This window comes from Hippocampus zosterae, chromosome 6 (genome assembly GCF_025434085.1).
Source record: "Hippocampus zosterae strain Florida chromosome 6, ASM2543408v3, whole genome shotgun sequence".
In the NCBI taxonomy this organism is placed as follows: Eukaryota; Metazoa; Chordata; class Actinopteri; order Syngnathiformes; family Syngnathidae; genus Hippocampus; species Hippocampus zosterae.
Window position 1 is genome coordinate 4,560,240 of NC_067456.1, and position 24,959 is coordinate 4,585,198.

Sequence of the window (24,959 nt, forward strand, 5' to 3'; positions counted from 1 at the left end):
AGTAGTGAGTTTGTTTTTTTTCTTCAGGGACATGTAAACACCTGATCTTGTGACATCATGTGAGGCGATTGCTCAGCCAATGAAATGAATGAACCAAGGCATGAGTCATTTGCGTGGCATGCATCTCCTCATATCGAAACTTGAGTCTTTGCCTCAGAGCTGGAAGCTACTGCCAAAACAAATTAAAAAAGCAAACGGAAAACAACTGAAACCTTGAGCTCATTATGTTTGTTAGGCAATAGCTATAAATTACTGCTTCGTTACTAAAAGTAGAAAGTGTGTCAACCCTTAAAACCAAACCCATGAGCTCACTCGAAACAATATGTAGAATAATATTTGTGCAAGTGTCCCCTTTGCTGGCATTCTACGCGTTGTGCACGAAGCGCGAAAGCCAAACTCTACTAAATTCTGGACCCTGAAATCATTTCTAAAATTAGCCGGCGGCCTTAGGTGTGTCTGTTATCCTTCGTGCCGAGTATGCGCGCCAGCTTCCTGTGGGCGGGTAAGTGGCCGTGAGACAGTGGGTGCATAGATGCGACATTGGCAGATACACAGGGGCATTCAGTGTGCCCAGAAAAGTCAAGTTGGCCTTCCTCTTATGCGGGAAAGAGGCAGCCCATTCATCAAAATATATCCCGCTGCTTTTAACCGTCGCCGCCGTGATGCTGATACCCTGTCCTTCGTTTACACTCAGAAGACACAACATCAGGTACACATAGCCACTCCCGGTTGACGTTTACCATCAAACAAAACATGAAAGCCAGCAAGTCAACGATTATGTATTCAAAACAACCGCACAAGTTTGCCTTCTGCGAATAAACGTTGAACGCTAACAAACAATGACGAATCTCATCTATGTGGTGATGTCATAACGCATTCAAATCTCATTCAAACTCTCATATAAAAGCAACGTAAAAGACGTACACGGGATTGAATGTCTGCATTTTTAAAAGATGTGACGAGATGTCCCCTGGGAATGAAGGAGATGTATGCGGACTAGCTCTTTGAACTCAAAACGGTGCACAGACATTTGTATGCTGACAACACTCACAGGTATATGTATGTATTTTATCCTCTGCAAAGAAAAAAAAGACTAATATTTCTGCAAATTACAGTGGACTTTACAGCAGTTGAGTGACGGCAGCCACTGCCGGTCCCGAGCTTGCATAAAAACAATGAGTGGGCTGAGTCAGGAATGACGTCCATCGTAGCAACTGTGCCTAACAAGTCAACAAGTCTGTGGCAACCCCTGACGGGACAAGCCAAATGTTCTATTATTTAGCACAGGGGTGCCCATTAGGTAGATCCTGATCTACCGGTAGATCTAAGACAGGTCCCAAGTAGATCCGAGGAGTGTCGAGAAGAAAAACAACAAACAACCATTTGTGTGTCTTTGTACATGTTAGTAATATATTTTTTGTGTTAATATACACTGCACACTAATCAGTCTCATTTTCACAAAAAAAATATTTAAAAAATAAAATAAAGCAGGTAAATCTTAAATTTGTGTGTGTGTGTGCGTGCGCGCGCCGGTAAGGGTAGATCCCGTGAGGTTAGTTGATCGAAAAGTAGATCTTCGATCCAAAAAGTTTGGGCACCCCTGATTTAGCAGGAGAGCCAAGATTAAACTGAAACTCACATTTGGCCAGAGAAAGCATCGCAAACCTTTCCCATTTCCTTCAAATACTGTTTTTTTTTTTTTTTTAGTTCTGCTCCCAAGCCTGAAGTCATTCAATAGACTTATAGGGAATGCGCTTTGGCCAACATTTCCCTTTCTTATGAGATTTTCACTCCAATAAGCCCCCCCCCCCCCCCAGGCCCCCACCTTCCACAAGGCCACTACAGGACAAATGTCCATATTAGAAAGCGTGTTTACTCTCTCACAGTCCATCTATGTCATGCAATAGTCTATTTTGGCATACCTCCTGCCGTGTTATGGCTACTCCGGAGCCAATTAGTTCTCTCCTGTAGTCACTCGAGACTAAAGTCTTATCTGGATTCCATACTCCCACCACATTTGGAACATAGACAAAGACACATGAGTGTTTTTGGTGCTTGTTTGGCACTTAGAGTTTGGTCATAGCAGGGTGCGGATTTTCCCAGATTCAGCTGGGAAAAGGGATGCCGTGATGGAACCGGGGCAGGGAGGATCTTGAAAACAATCGCATCGAGCCAAATGTAGGAGGCAGACGACCATGTTCGAGTTCTGAGACGCACCTGTCATTCTGCGCCGCTCTTCGTATTGCAGCGCAGTCAAAAGGGGATATATTGTTGACGGGCATCGTACTATGACAATGGCGTGTTTGTAGGACACAAGATCCAACATATGGGCGCTCGAGGTTGTTTACTCCGTTACACCGAATGCTCCGAGCAGCATATTACTCAGGCTGACACCATGTTTGATGAGTCTGGTCCAATATAACTTGACTTGACATGATATATTTTATGGTTACACTTGCCATCTTCTCCCCGCCCCCCCCCCCCGCACCCCTCCCCTATTCGTGTTTAGGTGCTTCATCCCGAACATCTACGCTGCTCTGTGCGCCGCTGTGCTGGTGCCGCTCATCTGCCTCGTCGCCGTGCTGGTCGTCTTCATCCACACCTACAAAGTCTCGCAGCAGTGGAAGGTGTACGATGACATCTATCGCGGACGCACCAACAGCACAGGTTGACGATAAATCTCTCACTCCGTATTTTCAATACATTTTTAACGCAAAACATTTTTAGCGATTTGATTCAGCGACGCAGCGTTGAGTTATTTTGGCGGGATTGTTGATTTACAAGGTTATGCTAGCTGCACGCTGACTTCTTTACAATCGTAGCAAAGCGTCATTTCGTCAGTGCGTGTTATCCTTTGGAAAAAAAAAATCAATTTAGAACTTCTACCACCTCGCACCCTTTCTGACACAGCATAGAAAAATAATGCTGTGAAAAAGTGAGGACAATAAGCGTCGGGATCACAGCATGATGTCGTGTGTCGATAGCAACCAGAGGTGTTAACATCAGGTTAAAAAAAAAAAAAAAAAGCAAACCGCTGAGTGTGCGACCCCTGGGAGCAAAGCACGGCGAGGCACAAGCAGGAATGTATCGTTTTAACAGCGCTTTGAAAAACATCTCCCCGTGGTTGACTTCAACACCCCCCCCCCCCCTCTCCAAAGCGATGAGATAATCTTGAGGCTAATCTGTGTGAGACTGCAGCATGCGGGGCCGCACGTAGAAACTCAGTCGGAACACGTCAGACTGCCGACGTCACCGAAAATGAAATGTTTTGGCACTTTTGGTCAGACCTCAATAGAAAGGTGGAGAAAAAAAATCCACTTTAGAATTTACGGATTAACTAAACAATGGCCTCAATTCCGAGCGAGGTCTTATCTGAACGCCGATTCCACAAGGTGTGTTGACATGATGGGATGTTCGCTCGACTGATTCAATATCTGCTGTTGCATTTTTAAGCCTGGCGGCGTTCTTCTCACTGCAGTTATTTTAACTTGACGGAGTTATTTCATGAACATTCCATTTTCTCTCAAAGCTGCGCTGCTTAAATACGTATGAAGGGAGGTTGTGAGGTGAAGTCGGCACTTTTGTCAAGCCTCCACATGCACTCCTGGCAATTCCCGTGTGTCTTTCAAAGACAACGCCACGCAGCCTTACAAGAAAATGAGCGACGTCGATGCAAAAACAGCGCTGCTGTGCGCGCACGTACGGTGGCTCAGCACATGCTTGTTGTTACAGCTGCTGACCTCCGTGAGACAGCCGTGTCAGCATCGGCCGCGCGACTGTTTTGGTTGAGCCCACTCCCTCTTCTCGGTTTATCCTCTCACAGCAGGACGCCGCCCGATTAAATGTAAACTTGGAGGCCGTCCGGCGGAGTGAAGCGGCTCGCACCGTCAGGGGGTTGGAAGTGTTTATTTTTTATGTCAGCCAGACGGAATCATACTCAACCTCCGTTCCTGCCGAGAAATAAGACTGACCTCGGTCAGCGTGAATGTGTGTTATTCACCACACACACACGCATGTGCTGGAACGGCAACAATATTTGCCCATTTGACCCGAAGCCCTTTTCACAATGGTACACCTGCATGTGATCAGGAGAATGACATTTGTTTCCTTGCCATGACAAATGCCAGACATTTGACATACGTAACCACTTTTTTTTTATCTTGAACACTTATCAGTGTGATGTGAACGCAACTACAATCATCTTAGTACATGATGTTGCGTGGGGCGGTACGGCTGCCAAACCAAAATATAAAATACTTGACCCCCAGTTGCTTCGAATGTGGCCATCGGTATGTGAATGTTGACACAGAAAAATATGGCGTGTTGAATTTAGTCCATTTTATTTCCTCAAGTGGCTGCACAAAATAAAATAGAATAGAAACCAATAGAAGTAATTTTTTTAAACTCGTTTCTGACCTGTTACGGACCAAACTAGGAACTGAATCAGAATTAGATTGTCAAGTGTATATTCTGCAGTCCGTTTTAAATCATTCATTCATTCATTCATTCATCTTCCGAGCCGCTTGATCCTCACTAGGGTCGCGGGGGGTGCTGGAGCATATCCCAGCTGTCTCCGGGCAGTAGGCGGGGGACACCCTGAATCGGTTGCCAGCCAATCGCAGGGCACACAGAGACGAACAACCATTCGCACTCACACTCACACCTAGGGACAATTTAGAGCGTCCAATGAGCATGTTTTTGGAATGTGGGAGGAAACCGGAGTACCCGGTGAAAACCCACGCAGGCCCGGGGAGAACATGCAAACTCCACACAGGGAGGCCGGAGCTGGAATCGAACCCGGTACCTCTGCACTGTGAAGCCGACGTGCTAACCACTGGACTACCGGGCCGCCCCCGTTTTAAATCATGTCTGCTTTATTTTTTAGTAAATTGATGGAAATTGAAGCATTCATTCATTCATTTTCCGATCCGCTTATCCTCACAAGGGTCGCGGTGGGTGCTGGAGCCTATCCCAGCTGTCATCGGGCAGTAGGTGGGGGCCACCCTGAACCGGTTGACAGCCAATCGCAGGGCAAGAATTTGAAACATGTTTTTGCTATCCAATTTGTCTATTAATCGCCAAAACAATCGGCAGATTAATCGATGATTAAAACAACCGCCAACTGCAGCCCCGCTCTATTTAAATACCCGTACACACAATGATAGTGGACCCCCAAGTTGCCCCTTCTCGAAAGTCAAGAAGTTTGTACTTTGGCAGTTTGACTGTAACTTGGCTGTTCTTCTGTCGGAGCGCGCTTCCAGCTCAGCTTTGGAATGTGCTTACACGGTTGGAACTCAAAAGTGGCCGGCAGACAGTCGGTGAGGGAGGAGGCCGACCGAGACGGTTGTGCAAAGAGAAAGAGAAGGAAACAGGAACGTCCAACGAGACGGAGGCGGCGAAGGAGAAAGACTCAGGAATGTCCTGAGACAAGCGATGGTGTGGAAGGAGCCAGACAGACGGAGGAAAGGCAACTTTGCGCTGGGACACGGCGCGCAGGCGGAGAGAGAGAAAGAAGCTGACGAGAAGATGGCGGGAGTGGCACCTAAGTGAAACGTCGGCCCCGTGTTTCAACCCTACTTGTGAAGTCAAGCGTTCGGTCTGTTCTGCACACGGGCTGCTGACCCAACAGCGCTTTTGGACAGTTTGCAAGGTCACTTTCAAATCCACGCAATGGCTTCGTGCTCCACGAAGGCTTATCTAAGGTGGTGCAGTATGTTCGCATGTTCACCAAATTTAGAGGCCCGCGTCTCCTCCGCACACGGGGACATTTTCACTCCTCGTTAAAAAGAGGCATTCTCATTAATGATGCTTTGGGGGACGCTTCTCGAGTCGTTCTGCTCGTCGTTAGCTCTTTATGCAACACTGTTAAATGCGGCAAGGTGTTTTTCATCGGGAAAACATTTTCCACAATGTACTGTATTCAACGTCTTCAAATTATTTTCCATCACTTCTGTCGTTGCGTTCCAGAGGTGCCGCTGGTCCTCTACCTGTTCCTGCTCGTCTCTCTGGTGTGGTTGTGGGCAGGACTTCATATGGGCTACAAGCACATGTGGATGCTTGTCCTCTACATCATCTCCAACTGCCTGCTGGTGAGCTCATTAGTCTGCTTCTAGAATATTTGTTTAGCTGTTCATTTATTTATACAAATATTGTGAAGAGTTGTGAATGCGGGTCATTGTGGAGGACTCGGGTCAGGGATGGACTAGGCAAACGGCAATTGCCTGCGCGGGGGTGGGGGGTGGGGGTGGGGGGGGGGGGGGGTCCGGAGATTTCCAGAGGCGCCTCCAAACTTATTGTTGTTTTAGCATCAATTGACGCGCTTAGAAACACATCAAAATGTTTAAACTGTCAGAATCCATTTGTTTGTCTTCTTATGCAATAGACAATTGCATCTTTTTTTCCTGCATATGTGCATACTGAATTCAAAATTTCAAATTCACCGAAGCTAAAATACTGCGAGTGACAAAATATACCTCCTCGGCCAGTCTCTTTTCGTCACTGTGGTGCTGGCGTAATGAGCCTGTAAAAGTGTGTGTGTGGTAGCTCTTGGGGATATGGGACATGTATGTGCTAAAGGCAACAGTGTGGCACCAAAGTCAATTGATTTTGGTGGAACCAACACAGGAGAGTGAGCGATGACGTCAATGCTAACAGACGATGTTGAGCTTGCAGACGGCTAATCTGATCAGTGACGTCGTGCAATCGGTTCTCTCTGGCCAACAATGCTCCTCAAAGGCAAAGGTCATTGTTTGCCAGGGAGAACCCCGCCCCCAGAGCATTTTCTGCTCTTGGAGCACTGATGTGACTTTCCTCAACTGAAACAATGTCACATTTTAGAAGATGTTTTAACTTGCCCATTCTCTACCAGCTTTCAACACTGAAGCCGGAGGTCTGTTATGGACCCTGTAATTATGCAAAGTGTCTTTTAAAATAACCACATGCACTAGCTTTGCCTTAATAAAGTCTGTTGAACAAAACTATTAGATGCCATTGGTGAGCTAACGAATAGCATCAACATTGCGGCGTAACCGTTTCAACGATAGATATTTGGGCACAATCAGTGGCGCAACACAACTAGACAGGCAATATGACAACATTCACAGGCATACTTTTCTAAGGAGTAGTACTGCAGTGGTTATCAGTGATCTTTGTCTGTATTATACCGCGCCCGGGTTGCGACGGTACGCATACCAGAAAGAGCAGCATTAAAAAAAAAAAATTGCTCAAAACTATGTAATTCTTTCCAAGAACAATTGACTGCAAGTTGTCTTGTGAAAAACATGTTACAAATTTTTTGGGGGGCTGTTTGGAACAGATTAATGGGATGTGCATTTTTTTAATGGAAAAGGGTAACTTGAGATATTATCTTATAGTCCCACTGTTTGTTTGTAATTCGGATTCTAGTTTGTAGTCGTGTAAAGCATCATTACATGACTGTGAGCTTTGAATTACTCAGTTTAGAAAATAAAACAGAACTTTATTATATTTGCAAAGGCAGCTGTACAAATGATTCAATCACCCCTCCCCCCGCCCAAAAAATAGAAAGAAAATCACAGAGCAAAACAAACACCGTCTTGTTTTCTATTTAGATCCGGGGTGTTGTTTTTCCTCTGCATCGCGCTGGGGATTTTCCATTCTAAAAAGTTTCCGTGTTTACTCTCGGTGTTGTGAGCGGCACCACATACCTCCCAGCATTTTTTTTATTTAGTGCCAATAAACATCTGCACATTATGTGTGTGTGTGTGTGTGTGTGTGTGTGTTGCCTCGCAGGCGGGACTCTTTTGTCAGTCGGATACCGAGTAGGCATGCATCACCCTTTTACCTCTTCACTGCCATTTTCCCTCGATCCGTCTCAATTACTGCTCCCTTTCTGTGACACAACAGACCGAATGAGGAGACGCTAACCCAATCCCAGCAGCCCTTCCCCTCTTGAGCGCCTGCTGACTCACCTCATTGTACCATCGCAACCAATCGTTCATGTCAGCCGGGGCTGCAACCTGACTACTTGACAATTCAATTGTGCCTCTCTTTGATTCAACTTTTGTCCCCACTTATAAGAAAATAGGATCGGGGATTATCTGCACCGAGAGACGCAAATTATTATACGCGGTACAAATTGTGTCTTTATTAAAACGATGACGTTCCGTGAGCTTGAGAGTCGTTGCAGGGAAAAGGAGCTGCGTAAAGTGATGTTTGGGCGTGTCCTTTACGGCGGTGGTGTTTAAGCATTTCAAATGTCAAAATGGCATCCAGCTGGTTTATGCTTCATATATGTTATCGACTTGTTTGCCCTCCCCCCACGTTTTAACTGCATTTCCACCACCTTTCATTCTCTCATTTGTTCTGTTTGGCCATGTTCTCGCCACTGATCAGGGCATCCTTACATAACCGGCCCGTGTTAAAGCCTGTTCCTATTCGCCGCGTATGCTGCTAATGACCTGTGCTTAAGCACCCATGTTGCTTTTATGACGCCGGAGCCGCATTCACCGCTGGCGACATACAAACCTTGACAAATGTTTTCAGGCAGAGAGCATGTGGAAAAACCGTAGAATTCGCTTGAAGGTCATGAAAAGAAATTGATGTCCAATTATTTACTTTGATCACGCTAAAAGGCAGGAAAAGCCCACTAGAACATCTCAAATGTATTGCGGTTTAATCAGAGACACTTTTAAAATATTAACAGCTGTTTGTGGACTTCTATTCATTTGTAGTTGTAATGTTATTGGGTAATAATGAACACAACAAAAAAATGTTATTATGGAGGTTTCTGTGTGGAATTAAAGGAAAAATTAAATTAATTCAATTTTAGAATCAGGCATAACAAATGATAGAAAAAGTAAATCACGGCAGAAACGTTCTGCAAACCGCACAGAAGTGCGTTCACCACCCATGCACCTGTCTGCATGCTTATTCAAACTTTCCTCTTCCTGACCCCCAGAAGCATTTCATCGATGTCTGCAGCTGCAGTCATCGCCCAGTGACGGGTGTCGTGAAATACAAGATGGTCTTGCAGTATTTAGCACCCCCGTGTTTTGGGGAAATTCACATCCTGGCACTGTTTGACCAGGAGGGTTTGGTAATGCTGCGGAAGTGGTGGAAGCGCAAATACCACAGCGGCAATGATGTCATGTCCCAATGATGAAGTCATCGTCCATTAGCACTGCTTGAACAGATGTTTATTTCTGTGAAGCTTTTAAAGTAAAAAAAAAAAACACAACGACAACAGTCATAAACAGAAGTTATATGAAGCAATATAAATGAATTGATGTCCATTAATTGGGTGTTTCCTCCCTCGCTTGCTTCGCAGGGACTGTATGTGTTTGCGGTCTACTTTGTCATGCACAACCAGCTGTGTTGGCCTGCAAAAGCCACTTACAACGTAGAAATGAGTGGCCATGACGGTCCCGACTCCACCTATCAGGGAGGGGGACCGACAACTTTTGGGGCTGACATCAACAAATCAACACAAAACCTCATCAGTGCCATGGAAGAGGTAAACACACAAATGCTCACATCCATTTCTTTGCCACTCCCATCAACTTCGGAGGGTGCACACGTTCCATTCTGGGATGCCGGATGACGTCTAACTTTGAGTCAATTTGTGTAGGAAATCATCTCAACGGAAATAATCCATCCGCGTATTTTCTGTTAGGCTTTGGCGTGAGCCGCAGCCTCTCCCACCACACTTTGGGAGAGAGACGGGCAACGCAATCGTAGATGCTATTTGGTGTTAGCATGAAGCTAGCTTACTGAAAGGCTAAGATGTGTGACTGTTTTAAATACACAAGCTTTGTTTTATATGTTTAATTTGACGGTACATTTCAACGAGGAGTGGTAATAAAAAGCTTTAAGCATCTTCCTTGATGAATATTTTGCTGATTGTGGCTGCCAAACCGCTATCGTTGTGTCACTGCCACCTTACAGCGCTTGCGTCTCAAGTTTGTGCTTGCCAGTGGGGGGAAACTATTGTTATAAAACAAAAACAAAAAAGCTTGACTGAATATTAAATTTAATGAAAATGACTTGTTTGTCATCTTGCAGTTTTTAAAACTAAAGTATTCTAAAATATTTAGTCAAAGTCCAAAATGTCCAATTGAGAGATTGTAATCCTAAATTGCTCATGACGTTCTTCTGCTTCATGACAGCTTCTAAAAATGAACATGACTAATGAATAAATATGGAATTCCTGTTTCAATTTAATTCATACGTGGCTATGACTCTATTGCCCTGCCCATCATTAAACGGTCATTTTAAGTTCATTATTCAAACTTATTCCCATAACGCTTCCTGTATTTTTGTAACTTTACCATAAAATCCCATCAAGACGTGAGTCACTTAATGTCATCAGAATTGGTGTGACTCTTGACTAAATTTCTTCACGGAATCGTCACCGCTCCTTCCACTACTCTCTCTTTTCTCAATGACCCCCCACTTGTGCCCCCTTGTTCCCAGTCCCTCTTTCCCATGCCTTCGGGTGCCCATCACCGCTCCTCCTTCACATATTTCTCAAAGCACCTGAGTGCTCCGTCCTGCATTGGAAACATTTACGCCACAGTCCAATTCATAGCCAAATGGTCACCGTCCACGCATCTTGCACAACGTCACTCTTATAACCACATGGCAGTGCCGTGCGATGTTGTTGCATTTGAAGCACATCTCACTCTTAACACTCCGCATCCTCAAGCCTGCCTGCGTAGAATACCCTACACTCTACACTACACTCACGGGAATCCGCTAATCTTGTTTTATTCATGAGAGCACACTCCTCGCCTCTCCGGGATTTAGCTTGAGAGCAATAAGAGCCGCACACCACTTGGCAAGACGAGGAGAACTTGCAGGTATTTCGAAGCTGGGAAAGAAATTGGAGTGAAATGATTACATGCAAAAAAAAAAAAAAGAAAATAGTCTCCGTCCCATCTTGAATACAATTTGTCTTCCTGCTGCGGAGCAAATACGGGAGACCCTTGTTGTTCTTCAGTGTCGTCGTGTGTTAGAATGTGTCATTTTGGTTGAAATGTTCACTGTGGCATGTTTTTTGCAGTTTCCTGTGATGCTGCTTTGAAATGGAAAACCGAGCAAACCAGGGGCAAATGGAAAAGTAGTCACGAGAGCAAAATCTATTTTTAAAAAAAAATCATAAAGGACGGTGTCATTATCGACAGTATTGTGGATAAAAAAGTGTTTTTATGAATCGCACTGTGAAGCGCAACAAATAACAACCTGATCTGATTAAATTCCACTGAGACATAGTATAACCATGTCAAACAGTATTGTCCCGCAAAGCACATGAAAGCTTGGTTAAAATGATCAATCGAAGAAAAGTCCACGTGAACAAAGGTGATGTGAATACATGGCTAATTGGAGTAAGCTTTTCTGTATGTAAATACAAGTAAAAAAAAAAAAGCCAGAACCGCTTCAGTCACCGTCAACCATGTTGGAAAAACGGGTGGAACGGAGACGATGAGTTAGACGCAGGAAGACAACCTGAGGGTGTGGTGACCTGGAGGAGGTCAAGCAAGTTTATGGATTGCCGTAAAACGTCAAGCTGAGTATTTGAAAAGAAGCCCTCCCATTGATTGGCAACCAGGGTGTCGTCTGCCATTTTCCCAAAGTCATGGATGGATTTTTGTTCAAACTTATGACGTACTTTTCCTGGAATAATATCGACACCCAAAAAAAAAAATCCAAGTTAAGTGCAAAGCCACCCCAATCCAAACTTGGCTAAAGCTACAAGGGATTACAGTACAAGACTTGGACGCTTCCCCCCCCCCACTAAGACTCGTCTGTTTTGTCTTGTGCTTGAGTTATTAGCTGCTAGTTTAACCCGCTAAAACTCCTAACACTCACGTGACCTCCCGTTCACCCCATGAACTCACTGTGGCCTTGTTCTTAACCCTTCGGGGTGCTTGAACGACGTGTGTACTCTGGCTGACCCAAACTCATCACAGAAACATGACAGCGCCACTGACCCAGTGTGTGTGTGTGTGTGTGTGTGTAACCCAGTCTCAACCTGTATTTGTACCCCATCCCTATTTTCTATGTTGAATCAAGTCCCTGCTAAATAACGACGCATATTACAAAAACGCGCCTGCTGACTTTTTTTGCCAGATGTCGGCAGACTGGGAGCGCACGTCGCTGAGGACCGGTACTCAGCCCACAAGCGGTTTCAAGCCCGGTCCGGTGATGGGCTCTTACCCCGCTGAGGGCGGCTTCATCAACACCAACTTGGTCACCGCCGATGACGAGTCCCAGGAGTTTGATGACCTCATATTTGCCTTAAAAACTGGTGAGGACTCCCGATGCGCCGTGTGGAAAAAAATCCAAAACAAAACATAAAATAGTAAAATAAATAAAAGGTTTCACAACAATAAGACGGCGGCCCGGTAGTCCAGTGGTTAGCACGTTGGCTTCACAGTGCAGAGGTACCGGGTTCGATTCCAGCTCCGGCCTCCCTGTGTGGAGTTTGCATGTTCTCCCCGGGTCTGCGTGGGTTTTCTCCGGGTGCTCCGGTTTCCTCCCACATTCCAAAAACATGCGTGGCAGGCTGATTGAACACTCTAAATTGTCCCTAGGTGTGAGTGTGAGCGTGAATGGTTGTTCGTCTCTGTGTGCCCTGCGATTGGCTGGCAATCGATTCGGGGTGTCCCCCGCCTACTGCCCGGAGACAGCTGGGATGGGCTCCAGCACCCCCCCGCGACCCTAGTGAGGATCAAGCGGTTTGGAAGATGAATGAATGAATGAACAACAATAAGAGCAAAATGAATAAATTATCGGTGTTAAAAGTTCAATCTAACTGAACTGTACTGGATTTGAAAGAAGCCGAAGCCACCGCATCCGTATCATGCGAAGCTTGAAAATGTAATTCAGTGATGTTTTCGCGTACCATTTGTGGTACTCTGACATTTTGAGAATCACTATTTAAAACAACAACAAAAAAATCTGTTTTCAAGGATGCTGTCTAAAGTTTAACACGCACACATACGTGCATGTATGGATGAAACGGAGAGAACGGCGTTTTCAGCACTGCTAAATGACAGCGAAAGCTAAGTGCGCTCAGCGTCTCCTCAGGACATTCCCCGATGATAAAAGACAGAGAAACATCGTGTCGTTTTATTTGCGGTGAGTCCAAATATCCCCAAAAGGAGTCGCGGCCAAGTCGGTTTGCTGTCGAACGACAGAAGAAACGCTGTCCGCCCTCGAGCAACCGGTTGCCACGTCGTCGTTCATTTGCAGTGAACAAACTGGTTTCTTGTCGCCGCGCTTCAACACGTGTGGGCCGCGCAGCAATGCTTCCAAATTGGGGCTGATGTCACGTCAAATAACAAAATCGCCTATCACGAAAATCACACTGACAGAGACACATCCATTTCACGATGTCTGTGTCGCTGCAGTTGTGGGGGTCTTTTTCCCCCCTCATGATGTTCACCTGCACCGCATCACGCCGCGAGTTTCGAATATTTTGTTTCTCAATTACCTACGGTTCATTAGAGGGTTAAATATTTAACACTTGCCCTGCGATTGGCTGGCAACCGATTCAGGGTGTCCCCCGCCTACTGCCCGAAGACAGCTGGGATAGGCTCCAGCACCCCCCGCGACCCTAGTGAGGATCAAGCGGCTCGGAAGATGAATGAATGAATGAATGAATATTTAACACTTGCGAGGAAATATGGATTCCGTTCCATCTAATTTGTTGACCTATGAATGTTACTTCTACTGTAATACATCATCCTGTCCGTCAGCCTGGTTTCCGTTTGAGTCATGCGCGCGTATATTCCACAAATACAATTGTTTGTTCACGTTGAAATTAAATGAAGGCGAGCTATCTGTGACAAGTTTTTTTTTTCTCCCAAAACTGCCCTTAGCGATGTGAAGTAATCATGCAAGTAATGTCTGGCAATGGTTAAAACCAATTAGATACTATCCGAACTTGAGCGTTGAAACCCAACTGAGTTCCTGTTCCCCCCCCCCCCCCCTCTGTGCACCCTTGCCGAGACTTTCAAACACCTCCCCCCCCCGCCACATGTCACACTGAACTTTTCACCTGCGTCGAGACCAGCAGAGCGAGGGAGTCAGCTGGAAAAATAATTGTCTAATCACAATTACATAAGTGGGCGAGGTCGAGATGCTGCCCGTCAACCCGTAAACACGCTTGTCTCGTCAGCATGCGGTAAAACTCGAGGCTGATCATTAACGTACTGCTTTTACTGTGAAAGCAAAGCATTTTCTTATCGTCCATGTGGCGCACCCCCGCTCAGGCGCGCAGGTTTTTGCACATGCATGCGTTTCGGTTGACTGTCAAGACGGCTGTCAATCGCCCTCAGATTTCTTGAAAACATTTGTAATGGCTGTTTGTAAAGTTGGCCAAAATACACAAAAAATGAAAAGATTTGCACAAAATGGCATTCTTTTGTACTGGTACTACAAAGCTTGTGTAAACCAATTCGGTTTCCATTTTCAAATCTGAAGCATATTAACTAAAATGGATTCCAGATATATCAGTGAATAAAGGAAACCGGTGATGACGTTGGGAATTGTGAAACTGGACATGCTTGAAATGTGTATTTTTTTTCAATGGTAAGCTGCATGTGAAACATAAGGAACAAAGGTCATACAAAGGTCAGTGGAGAGTCATTTTCTTGAGCCCAAAATAAATTGGGTCAAACATGGAAAAAAGATGCGCTTCCCATTTTCTCTGAAATGATGATTAATCATCAATTATTAAAGTCAGACAGGTTCTTAATATGTTTTGGAAAGACCTGTAATTTGTCATTTGATAAAGACAATTGTATTAATTATATTTTCTGATTTATTTTGAAGATTTTCAAAATGGACCTGTAACGCACTGTGTGCATGAAAAAAGCTAGCACCGCGACAGGCGATAAATATAGATGAGTCGTCACCAAGTAAGTTGGGATGGCAAAGAGAATTTGATTTATTGACTGCCCAATCTCATATTACTCGTCGAGACACGGCTACAAAAAAAGTTCGTTGGCCCGTACGGGGATCGAACCCGCGACCTTGGCGTTATTAGCACCACGCTCTAACCAACTGAGCTAACCGGCCACATGTTCCCCTCTGACTTTACCAAAAAGTAGATGTAAGTTAGGGATTTTTTTTTTTTTAAGGGACTGTTCACTTAAAAAGCTGGCCTGTTTTGGTATATGGGAGGAAACCGATTAAAGCAGTGTGAGGTTTGCACTGAGAATGATTTCATGTTTTGTTACGGTCGCTTGACCATGACACTTCTGTGTCCGTGTGTTTCAGGGAGCGGGCTTACCGTGAGCGACAGTGAGTCCATCCCGGGTAGTCACGACGGGGGTAGCGTAAGCAGCTCCCAAATCGTGGAGCTGCGAAGGATCCCCATCGCCGACACGCACCTCTAACACCGCCCATCCTCGTAAAACAACAGTATTTTTATACCACGATGATTTGCACTAAAATGTTTTTTGGTTTGTTTTTTGTTTCGTTTTTAAATGTGGGATAGAGCATTTTCATAAAAAGCTTTGAAATGATTTGTACTGCTTTTATATGGATAACCTGTATCGGAATGTTGTACTAAATTAAAGGATGCAGTTTGACTGAGTGGATATTTGGGAATTTTTGTAGCAATCTACTAAATGTGATCGAGTTTGTCTAACATTATTAATAAATATTATTATTTTAAGTGTGGCTGTTTTTTGTTTGGGATTTTCCAGAATTAGAAGGTAAATTAGGTACGAATATTTTTTCAGAAAAATTATCTTTTTTTTTTTTTTACATTACAAACAACTAATGAAGCATTCTAATGTTATTGTTGTGGCTCGGTCATCCATGGCAGCGGTCCCCAACCGCCAGGCCGCGGACCGGTACCGGTCATCGGGGCATTTGATACCGGGCCGCACAATAACAACTTACATTATTTCCGTCGTATTTATTTCGTAATACGAAAGATATTTTATTTTGAAAAATTACCGGATTCTCCGTTGCATCCGGCTGTGTCACTTGACACACGTCAAACCACGCTTCTCCGTCACGTGACTGATTACGCTAAAAACAAAACACCTGAGCTTGCTAAATAAGTAAAATAAACTGATGGAGATCGCAAATGACGGCGGCCTCAAAAGTAAGTTCGAGACAAAACTAAAACACTATGAGGAAACACTATGAAACTAAAACAAAATGAGGAAGTAGACTGGACATGAATAACACACTTCAGGTGTCATTGTCTCCTCTTACCCCGAGATGGGACCCCCGCTTGCAGAAAATCAAGCTCGGCGCTCGCACTGATTCAACATTGGGGTGAGTTGAGATTTTTATGCACTTTGAATTTATGTTGTATTGTATTTTGAAGGCATTAAGACCGCAGCGATCAGAGTGTTGCGGCCAAATTGGACGCTACTCGTGTTTATCTCGAAAAACCCCAGTGTTCATGCAGTTCTTAGCATATTATTTTGTAGTATTTATCCGCCACACTTTAAATGCCTGTCCGTGAAAATATTGTCTGACATAAACCGGTCCGTGGGGCAAAAAAGGTTGGGGACCCCTGCTTTATACCATACAGTGTATTGACGTAAAAGGAAAGAATAGTTATTTGTAAAACCCTTGGCATGAAGGTATCTGCGGCCTTAGCAAAAGTTTTCCAGCAAGATGTACAGTATTTACCTTTTTTTTCCAGAAGTTCAGCAAAATGAGATCTCATCAATATAGTCGGCTCGTCTTCATTTCAAATGGACTGATTGACTTCAATTTGATATGCTGCCGCAAACGTGGCCTGCACGCCATTGCGTTGCGTTTTATTGGAGTTGCATGATGACTGATGTACAGTACACGTTCTTATCTCTCTCGGACAGTCGGCCGTTTGATAAGGATGCTGGGGTTCATAGAGCAATTTTTTTTTCAGAGACTTTATCTTAGTTAGAATCAAATGGATGCTAACTGTTTTCATTGTGATTTGCTTTTTCTGACTTTTACTGTATTTTTATTATTATTATTTTTTTGTACTCTAAAACAAGAGCTGAATCAAAAATATAATTAGTGTTGTGATTGATGCAAACTTTTTTGAAGGTGGTTTGAAAAGCACCGCGTCACGCTCACCACAAAATCACAACCAAGCATTGTTGTCTTTGTATGCAGAATTTGCGCTCTTTGTTGCATGTTGCTAAGTCAGTTGAGTGGCCGTACCGAGTGTTGAGGTCGGTGAGAGTATATCGGTGACACCGGTCATGACAACCAAACCAAAGATAATATCACGTTCAAAATGCAATCCATGGGTGTGGGCGTGGGAAACACGATAATCAAGCTATTGTTAGCGTCATTATGTAAGGAAACAATGTCATATTACCTTTTGACTCAAAAGCTTTTACAGCAATGGGAGCCCTGGTCCAACCCAGTTTGACATTCTTTGAATCAATGCGCCAGAGAATAATAGTCTTTTTTATGTTTCCTGTTTGTTCTTTTTTGGCATCCCCGACGTGACCTTCCGCAGAGAACATTGTGTGTGCGGTAGGAAAAGCCGCAAACTCCAGAACACGGTGGTCAGGGTGCAGCTGGATTGAATGTCTCAAATCAGCACCCTGTGACGTTGTGTCCGTGAGTTGAAAACTTGCGCAAACCGGATTTGACCACTGCAAGACTCGCCTCCAAAGATGCGAGAAAAGCATTGCCAAAGTTAACCCATTTTAAAAACTAGAGAAACTCGGGCCAACATCTTGATTGGGAGTGTGCAAAAATGTTGAGTGGTACTGTGCAGAGGATTTTTTTTTTCAATCCGTGTCCTACGCACATGGCGCTTGTACTCAAACTACATTCCTCATGCTGCTGACACTTTTGTCTGAAGGGTGGAAAAAAAGAGGGGGAAAAAATGGCAGCAAATGCAAAGAGGGAAACTAAATTTACACACGATTTCATAGTCCTGTTTTCATTCTTGCCGGAGGTAACCCGAGCCAGAACCGCCTCCGCGCTGCCAGGTTGGAGAGCAGGATTGCCATGCCTCCATTTTATTTGAGGCTGCTGAAAGGTGACGTGACCTCTTGGCTTTTTAGCATGCACTCAATCCAAAGGCCAGGCAATTAAAAAAAAAATTGAGCCAGGGTCCTACACTGCAGCAGTCGCAAGAGATGACAACAACACGACCAAAAAAAAATATATTTGCACCTATAAAACAAGAAGTTGAGGAATAAGAGGCCTCAAGCCGAGATTCAAACCCGACAGAACCTTACACTCCAAACACATTGTGTAAAAAAAATAAATAAAATAAATTAAAAATTTGGTTAAAAATGGACCCACCTGCTACTTGGGTCAATTTGACCCAACTTTGTGAGCTGCTGCAAAACGGAACAAAAATTTGGTTTGAAACGACCCAAATAGTTTTGAATCATTTTTGACCCAATTGTTTTTCGAGTCAACTATGAGGCAGGCGCGCTCATCACAAGTCTGCCGTGCTGGATGAGGTTGTTAAATGAAGCAATAAAAATAAAAATTGCATGTTGATGCTGTGCACACGGGAATGTTAGAGTGACTGTGTGTATCCTTAGGACAAATATAACCCCAAATTGGTTCCAAAAAGGGCTAACCCATTATTTTGGGTCATTCTTTGAACCTAAATTGTAGGGTCAAATAAATCTCCCATAAACACCCCTCCGCACCCAAAAAAAAATTAATCGATTTAAAAAAACCCCGTTGTTTTGTAAAAAGCTTTTAGTTGTTTATTTAACCATCAAAATTATTGCATTTTCTGTTATTTATTTGACTCGACATTTGGGATTAAATACAATACAATACAATACAATGCATGCTGATTTATATAGCGCTTTCACAACAGCGGCAGCTGTAACAAAGCGCTTAACAAAATAGTTAACAAAGTAAAATAAACACAACACATAACATAAAACACGTTATTACTGTAATATAACACCAAATGCAGGTTATTTCTATATACAGCCCCAAAACTCATTCATCTTCCGAGCCGCTTGATCCTCACTAGTTGTCGCGCGGGGTGCTGGAGCCTATCCCAGCTGTCTTCGGGCAGTAGGCGGGGGACACCCTGAATCGGTTGCCAGCCAATCGCAGGGCACACAGAGACGAACAACCATTCGCACTCACACTCACACCAAGGGACAATTTAGAGTGTTCAATCAGCCTGCCATGCATGTTTGTTTTTTTGGAATGTGGGAGGAAACCGGAGCACCCGGAGAAAACCCACGCAGGCCCGGGGAGAACATGCAAACTCCACTCAGGGAGGCCGGAGCTGGAATCGAACCCGGTACCTCTGCACTGTGAAGCCGACGTGCTAACCACTGGACTACCGGGCCGCCCTAGCCCCAAAACTATTTGAGTTAAATGAAAATCCCAATAACTTTTGGGGTTAAATAAAGAACCCAAAAAGTTGTTTGATGCAACCGATTTAAGGGATGTAGTACATTTGTTAATCACAGTTTAGTTGTGCTTTGTTTTATAATTGTTGTACAATTTTAGTTACAATGCCGGTGCAGTGACTCTTATAGAACTTCTATTTTTATTTTTTTTTTTGAGGCGTCACAAAGTTTGAGAGAAGCTCCGCTTGAGAGGCATGCAGGCGGTGCGTGTTTCTCACCTCTCACTCAACCCTGAGCTGAAACACGAATCTGAAAAGTGAAAGCCAACGCTCCTGGCCTAAGCAAACAGCCTTCTCTTTGGGGGGTGTAATAGACGCATCATGCTAGTAAATGATACACGCACATACTCGGATGGCAGCACCCCCATACACAGCGAAGCCCTCTGTCGAGTCATATGTGTGTTCTGCGCATGATGATGTGTATGTCCAAGCAAATCCCGGGAATGTTCTTGCTTTTCACTGCGTGCACATCCTAAATGCATCGCATGCATGCATGAATGCCGACGTCGTGTACACGCCGCGTCCACGCGTCGGACAGTTGACACGGAGAACCCTCCTTGCTGATATTTTTAACCCTCGCTGCGGCCTGAAATAGGTGTGTTTGTGCAGATAAGCTGTTGGAGCAACACATTTTTTTTCTTTACACCAGGGGAGCTTTTGTGGGCCTAAAGTCTCGCTCGGTCTTTTCTCAACACGCCCTTGAGCAAGGAATTCTTGCTGCGAAGCTCATCGTCACGGGTCGTCAGCATTGGACGTCACCGTTGGTCTCATTACATTCGGCGATACGGTCTTTATAAATCTCACTCCAGCCTTATGTAAGTTGTCATTATCACCCGTCGGAGATAACGGACAACAGACCACTGGAACGACGATGCAAAAAAAATAAAATAAAATATGGCGTATGTTCGCCGTTGTGGCGATAAAGAGAGAGAGCCCCAGTGTTGAGCTCAGTGGGACGTCATGCGACCTTTCCAAAATGATGTCACGAGTGACCCATCAGAGAGAGAAAGTCCCCACAGCACACTGGCTGTTTGTGCGTGAGCGCAACCACAGCAAACCAGTTCAATCCTGCGCCACTGAGGGGACCTAATCATGTCAAACTACACACTAGCGGTCATTGTTGCATGCCGGATTATGTCGGGAGAGCATACGCGCTATAAGGACCACCTCGCCCACCCAGAACAAAGTAGTTGCTGTTCGAAGCGCTAAATCGGTCTTGTTATGATGCTACGTTGTCTTCTTCCAAGCTAGTGAAAAGAATCACATTTCAACATAGGTTAGCCTGATCGTATGACTTCCTGAGTCATTTTTACTTCCTGTAACAATATCAATAAAAAAATATGGGTGCGTTTGTTTTTTGTTTTTTTTTAAATCTCTGTTTAGACTGTCGCAGATCACATTTTTGTCACCTAGCGTTCAAATATGCTAGTGCGCTAACGATATGCTTCAAGATGTGTGACAAGAACGATGATAACACCCAGACAATGGTCTTTTTTTTCTGGTGAAGAGAAAAACTCTTTCCTGGATGAGAGTTTTGGCTGTTGCTTCGGCCTTCATGGTAGCTGTCAATAATTCCTGAACAAAGTAGTTGCTGTTCGAAGCGCTAAATCGGTCTTGTTATGATGCTACATTGTCTTTTTCCAAGCTAGTGAAAAGAATCACATTTCAACATAGGTTAGCCTGATCCTATGACTTCCTGAGTCATTTTTACTTCCTGTAACAATATCAATAAAAAAATATGGGTGCGTTTGTTTTTCTTTTTTTAAATCTCTGTTTAGATTGTCACTTGCGCAGATCACATTTTTGTCACCTAGTGTTTAAATATGCTAGTGCGCTAATGATATGCTTCAAGATGTGTGACAAGAACGATAATAACACCCAGACAATTGTCTTTTTTTTTCTGGTGAAGAGAAAACTCTTTCCGGGCTGAGAGTTTCGGCTGTTGCTTCGGCCTTCATGGTAGCTGTCAATAATTCCTGAGGACGTGTCTTAAGATGAAGGCCGAAGCAACAGCCAAAACTGTTAGCCAGGTAAGATTTTTTTTTTCCTTTAACCAGAACGTTTTTTTTGGTCCAATATAATTCGAAAACACACAGAGAGATGCTATTTTCCAGTTTGGCCTACATGATTAGTACTGATCATCTCATTTGCTTGTTATTTTGACTTCAAAATGGCGCCGCGAGAGTGGCTGCCTTTCCAGCAGCTTCTATATTTTGTTGTTCTACTTCTTCCTTTCATAACTTTTGCTGCTGTGAATAGGGAATTTCTCCATTGCGAGACTAATAATGGTTTTCTTATCTTATTATATTTTCCAAATAAGAGACATGTCACACTTGGAGATCGCATGCGGCACTCGCAAAGGCCGCCCCCATCCGGGATTTTTCATTTTGAAGGAAGCGAAGAGAGTGAGAAATCCTGAGTCAATTTCACACAATGAAGACGCTCATAATCCAGCAGTCATTCAAGTGAGTCACAGAACCGGACAAGACCGGCCAACTGTGTCAGACGTAAGGTCACAGTTTCGCGTCGACGTAAGACAAGTGTTATGCTGCGTGTCTTTTGAGTTTAGTTTGTATCCTGACAACACTCCTATCGGTGTTCGAGCATCACTTCTTTGAGCGTGTTTGTGGCTTTCATTAAATTGTTACCGGACACGACAATTGACATAACAAAGGCCGTTGCTAAGCAACAAGTTGTCGGCGGCAACAAGCGTCGAATGCGTTTGCGTGCGTGTTATAGTGCCTTCACTCTCACTTGTGTGTGTGTGTGTGTGTGTGTTAGCCACCTGGTCATGTCTTTGCTTTCAGCATAGCAGACAGCAGCTGCGCAGACAGGGCAGGCTCGGTGTCGTGCCAGCACAGAGGAGCAAAGGTTGAGGATTTGGGGGGTGGGTGAGGTTGGGGGGGGGGGGGGGAATTGCCCACTGGTCCAATCCGGTTGGGACGGATGGAAAATTGGGGAACCCGAGACGTGAGCGTCTGCGCTCATCTGGCAGCGAAATGAAGGAGGAGAGCATGCAGTCAAGTCAGCGGGGAGGATTTCAAGCAATGTTGCGCTTTACTAGCAGCTAAGCTCTCATTAAAAAAATACAAGTATAGAATGATGCGCGGTGGATATGTGTTGATCTGCAACATGGAGCCTCCATGGAAAATTATGAGACAAAGATTCAACACAACTGTTGCAGTAAAGTGTCCCGTACCGGTTTTCACTGAATTACGTAGCTTCAGATCCAAGCTTTAAGAATTCAAGTCAATGTATTGAGAGGACGAAATGCTGAGAGTAGGACCTGGACTTTGTCACATTTGATGAGGTATGCGCAAGGCCATTGTGTTATTTTGGAAAGTGAGTTATCACCTTGAGGCCGTTACGGGAATCTGGGTTAGTGGGGGGGCCTGTCCATGTGAGGTGCTTTGGAACCTCGTGTGATGCTTTATAAAGCCCGCACGCCTCGCATCCATGTTGACTTCTTGGTCTCTAGAACAGTGAGAGCGTGCAGAATGTAATGTTAAGCTTTAATGATCTACTGTGTGTGGAATGGAAGAATAACTAAACAGAATAAAATAGAAGAGAGTTAGATGGATCGAGATCATGAGAACTCTGAACCTAAAAACGGTGAACAGAAATGGTACCGGGCTGCCTGCCGCTGTGCTCATTTAAAAAATAGAAAATGATTATTTTATTGTTTCCCAAATACAATGCATCTCCAGGCAGCTTGTGCAAGTTTCGCAAGTTTGTGTATCCAGAGTTGAGATTTGAACCACGAACCTCGACATGAGAGGCAGAACCACTAGACCACTGTGCTGCCAGTGTTCGGAAGATCCTTTGATCTTCAGTCTTCAAATAATAATTTTATTTTTTTTTGGAATGTGTAACCACCACACAAAAAGGTCCAGAAGCGAGATTCGAACCCAGAACGTCTGAACTGCGAGGCAGGTGTGCCAACCCTTAACCCCACCGTGTTGCGGGGTTCATTAGTGTACAGTCGATCATTGAGTGAATGTTTGAACATCATCCTTGCAGCAGCCAGTCAGTTGTGTGGCCTGCATGGAAGAACTTTTGAGTCGGGCAACAGTGTTAAATGTGCAGACATCTGAAGGTTGCCAAGGTCGGCCCGGAGATCGGGCTTTCTGCATACTGGCCGTTTGAAGTAGACGGCTGACATATCAGCGAGGCGTGACTGGAAAGCGCAGACCGACCCCCCCCTACCCCTAACACTCCACTAACACCTGTTGTTTTTCAGGACTGAAAGCCACACAGGAGGGAGGTCAAAGCGTGAGCTGGAGGTTAGGGTGGTCTTTTGCAGCCTGTGACTCAGGAAAATGTGAGCGGGTGAGGAGGGGGCAATGGCTGGGGGTCGGGGGGGTCACAAAGAGGCTGTGAGTCAGCTCCCGAGCTATAAAAAGGAAGCTGGGGGTAAAATAAGAGGAGTCATGAAACGAACAAACCTGCGTCTGGCACGCCGAGCCAGTTGGAACACGACGTTAAGACTTTTGGCTCTCGGTGAGGCCGCGGGTGGACGAAGAAAGCTGACATTTCAATCAATCTCCTTTTGCAGCGACCTCACCGCCAGCGCCACCTTGAGTACTCTTCAAATTCCCGGGTGACATAACCCACGAGAATGTGGCTCTCCGTTCCTGGCCTTTGGCTGCCCCAAATAGAACGGACACGGACCATTTGTGGAGTGTATCCATGTCATCAAATGGTTATCGCGTGCCAATGCTAAGTTTCCTAACTTAGCATTGCGTGCGATGACCATGACATGCGATTGTGATTTATTTAGTTTTTGTTGTTTTTACTGCACAGTTATGCAAGCATGAAACCGGAGAGTCGTAAGCAGAGTTAATTGCTGTTCGGCGTGAGTTAATATCACCGTACGATGCCTTTGAGGCCTCCACAGGTTCAGTAAGTATACATGTATAGAAAGACGTTTTTAGCCGAAAAAAACGACCATGTGTAGTAAGGTGTTTTTAGCCGGAAAAAAAAGGACCATATATATAGTAAGGCGTTTTTAGCCGAAAATATATGTCGGGTTTTTTTTCGTCTAAAAACGCCTTACTATACATGGTCGTTTTTTTTTTCTGCAAAAAACACCTTACTAAACATCGTTATTTGCGGCTAAAAACGCCTTACTGTATGTGGTCATTATTTTTGGCTAAAAACGCCTTACATGGTGTGTTTTTTTTTTTCTCGGCTAAAAACGGTTTACTACACATGGTCTTTTTTTTCGGCTAAAAACGCCTTACCACACGTGGTAATTTTTTTTTCTGGCTAAAAACGCCTTACATGGTCGGGTTTTTTTTCGGCTAAAAACGCCTTACTACACATGGTCGTTATTTTCGGCTAAAAACGCCTTACTACACGTGGTCATTTTTTTTCTGGCTAAAAACGCCTTACATGGTCGTTTTTTTTCGGCTAAAAACGGTTTACTGCACAAGGTCTTTTTTCGGCTAAAAACGCCTTACTACACATGGTCTTTTTTTTCGGCTAAAAACGCCTTACTACACGTGGTAATTTTTTTTTCTGGCTAAAAACGCCTTACATGGTCGGGTTTTTTTTCGGCTAAAAACGCCTTACTACACATGGTCGTTATTTTCGGCTAAAAACGCCT

General features: G+C 44.4%; 1 protein-coding gene and 1 non-coding gene across 2 annotated transcripts in view; one reads left to right on the forward strand and one right to left on the reverse strand.

Annotated features, from left to right (window-relative positions):
* The window catches only part of adgrv1 (adhesion G protein-coupled receptor V1), an 89,354-nt gene extending 73,680 nt beyond the window's left edge, over nt 1–15,674 (forward strand). Inside the window, exons 91-95 of the mRNA XM_052067342.1 lie at nt 2,510–2,667; nt 5,968–6,089; nt 9,308–9,493; nt 12,109–12,286; nt 15,265–15,674. Coding sequence (XP_051923302.1) covers nt 2,510–2,667; nt 5,968–6,089; nt 9,308–9,493; nt 12,109–12,286; nt 15,265–15,383 — 763 coding nt within the window. The 3' untranslated portion in view covers nt 15,384–15,674. The remainder of the gene's footprint in view (nt 1–2,509; nt 2,668–5,967; nt 6,090–9,307; nt 9,494–12,108; nt 12,287–15,264) is intronic.
* On the reverse strand, nt 14,990–15,063 carry trnai-aau (transfer RNA isoleucine (anticodon AAU)). The gene has a single exon. It is a non-coding gene; the product is annotated as a tRNA-Ile (tRNA).
* Nucleotides 15,675–24,959: the final 9,285 nt, after the last annotated feature.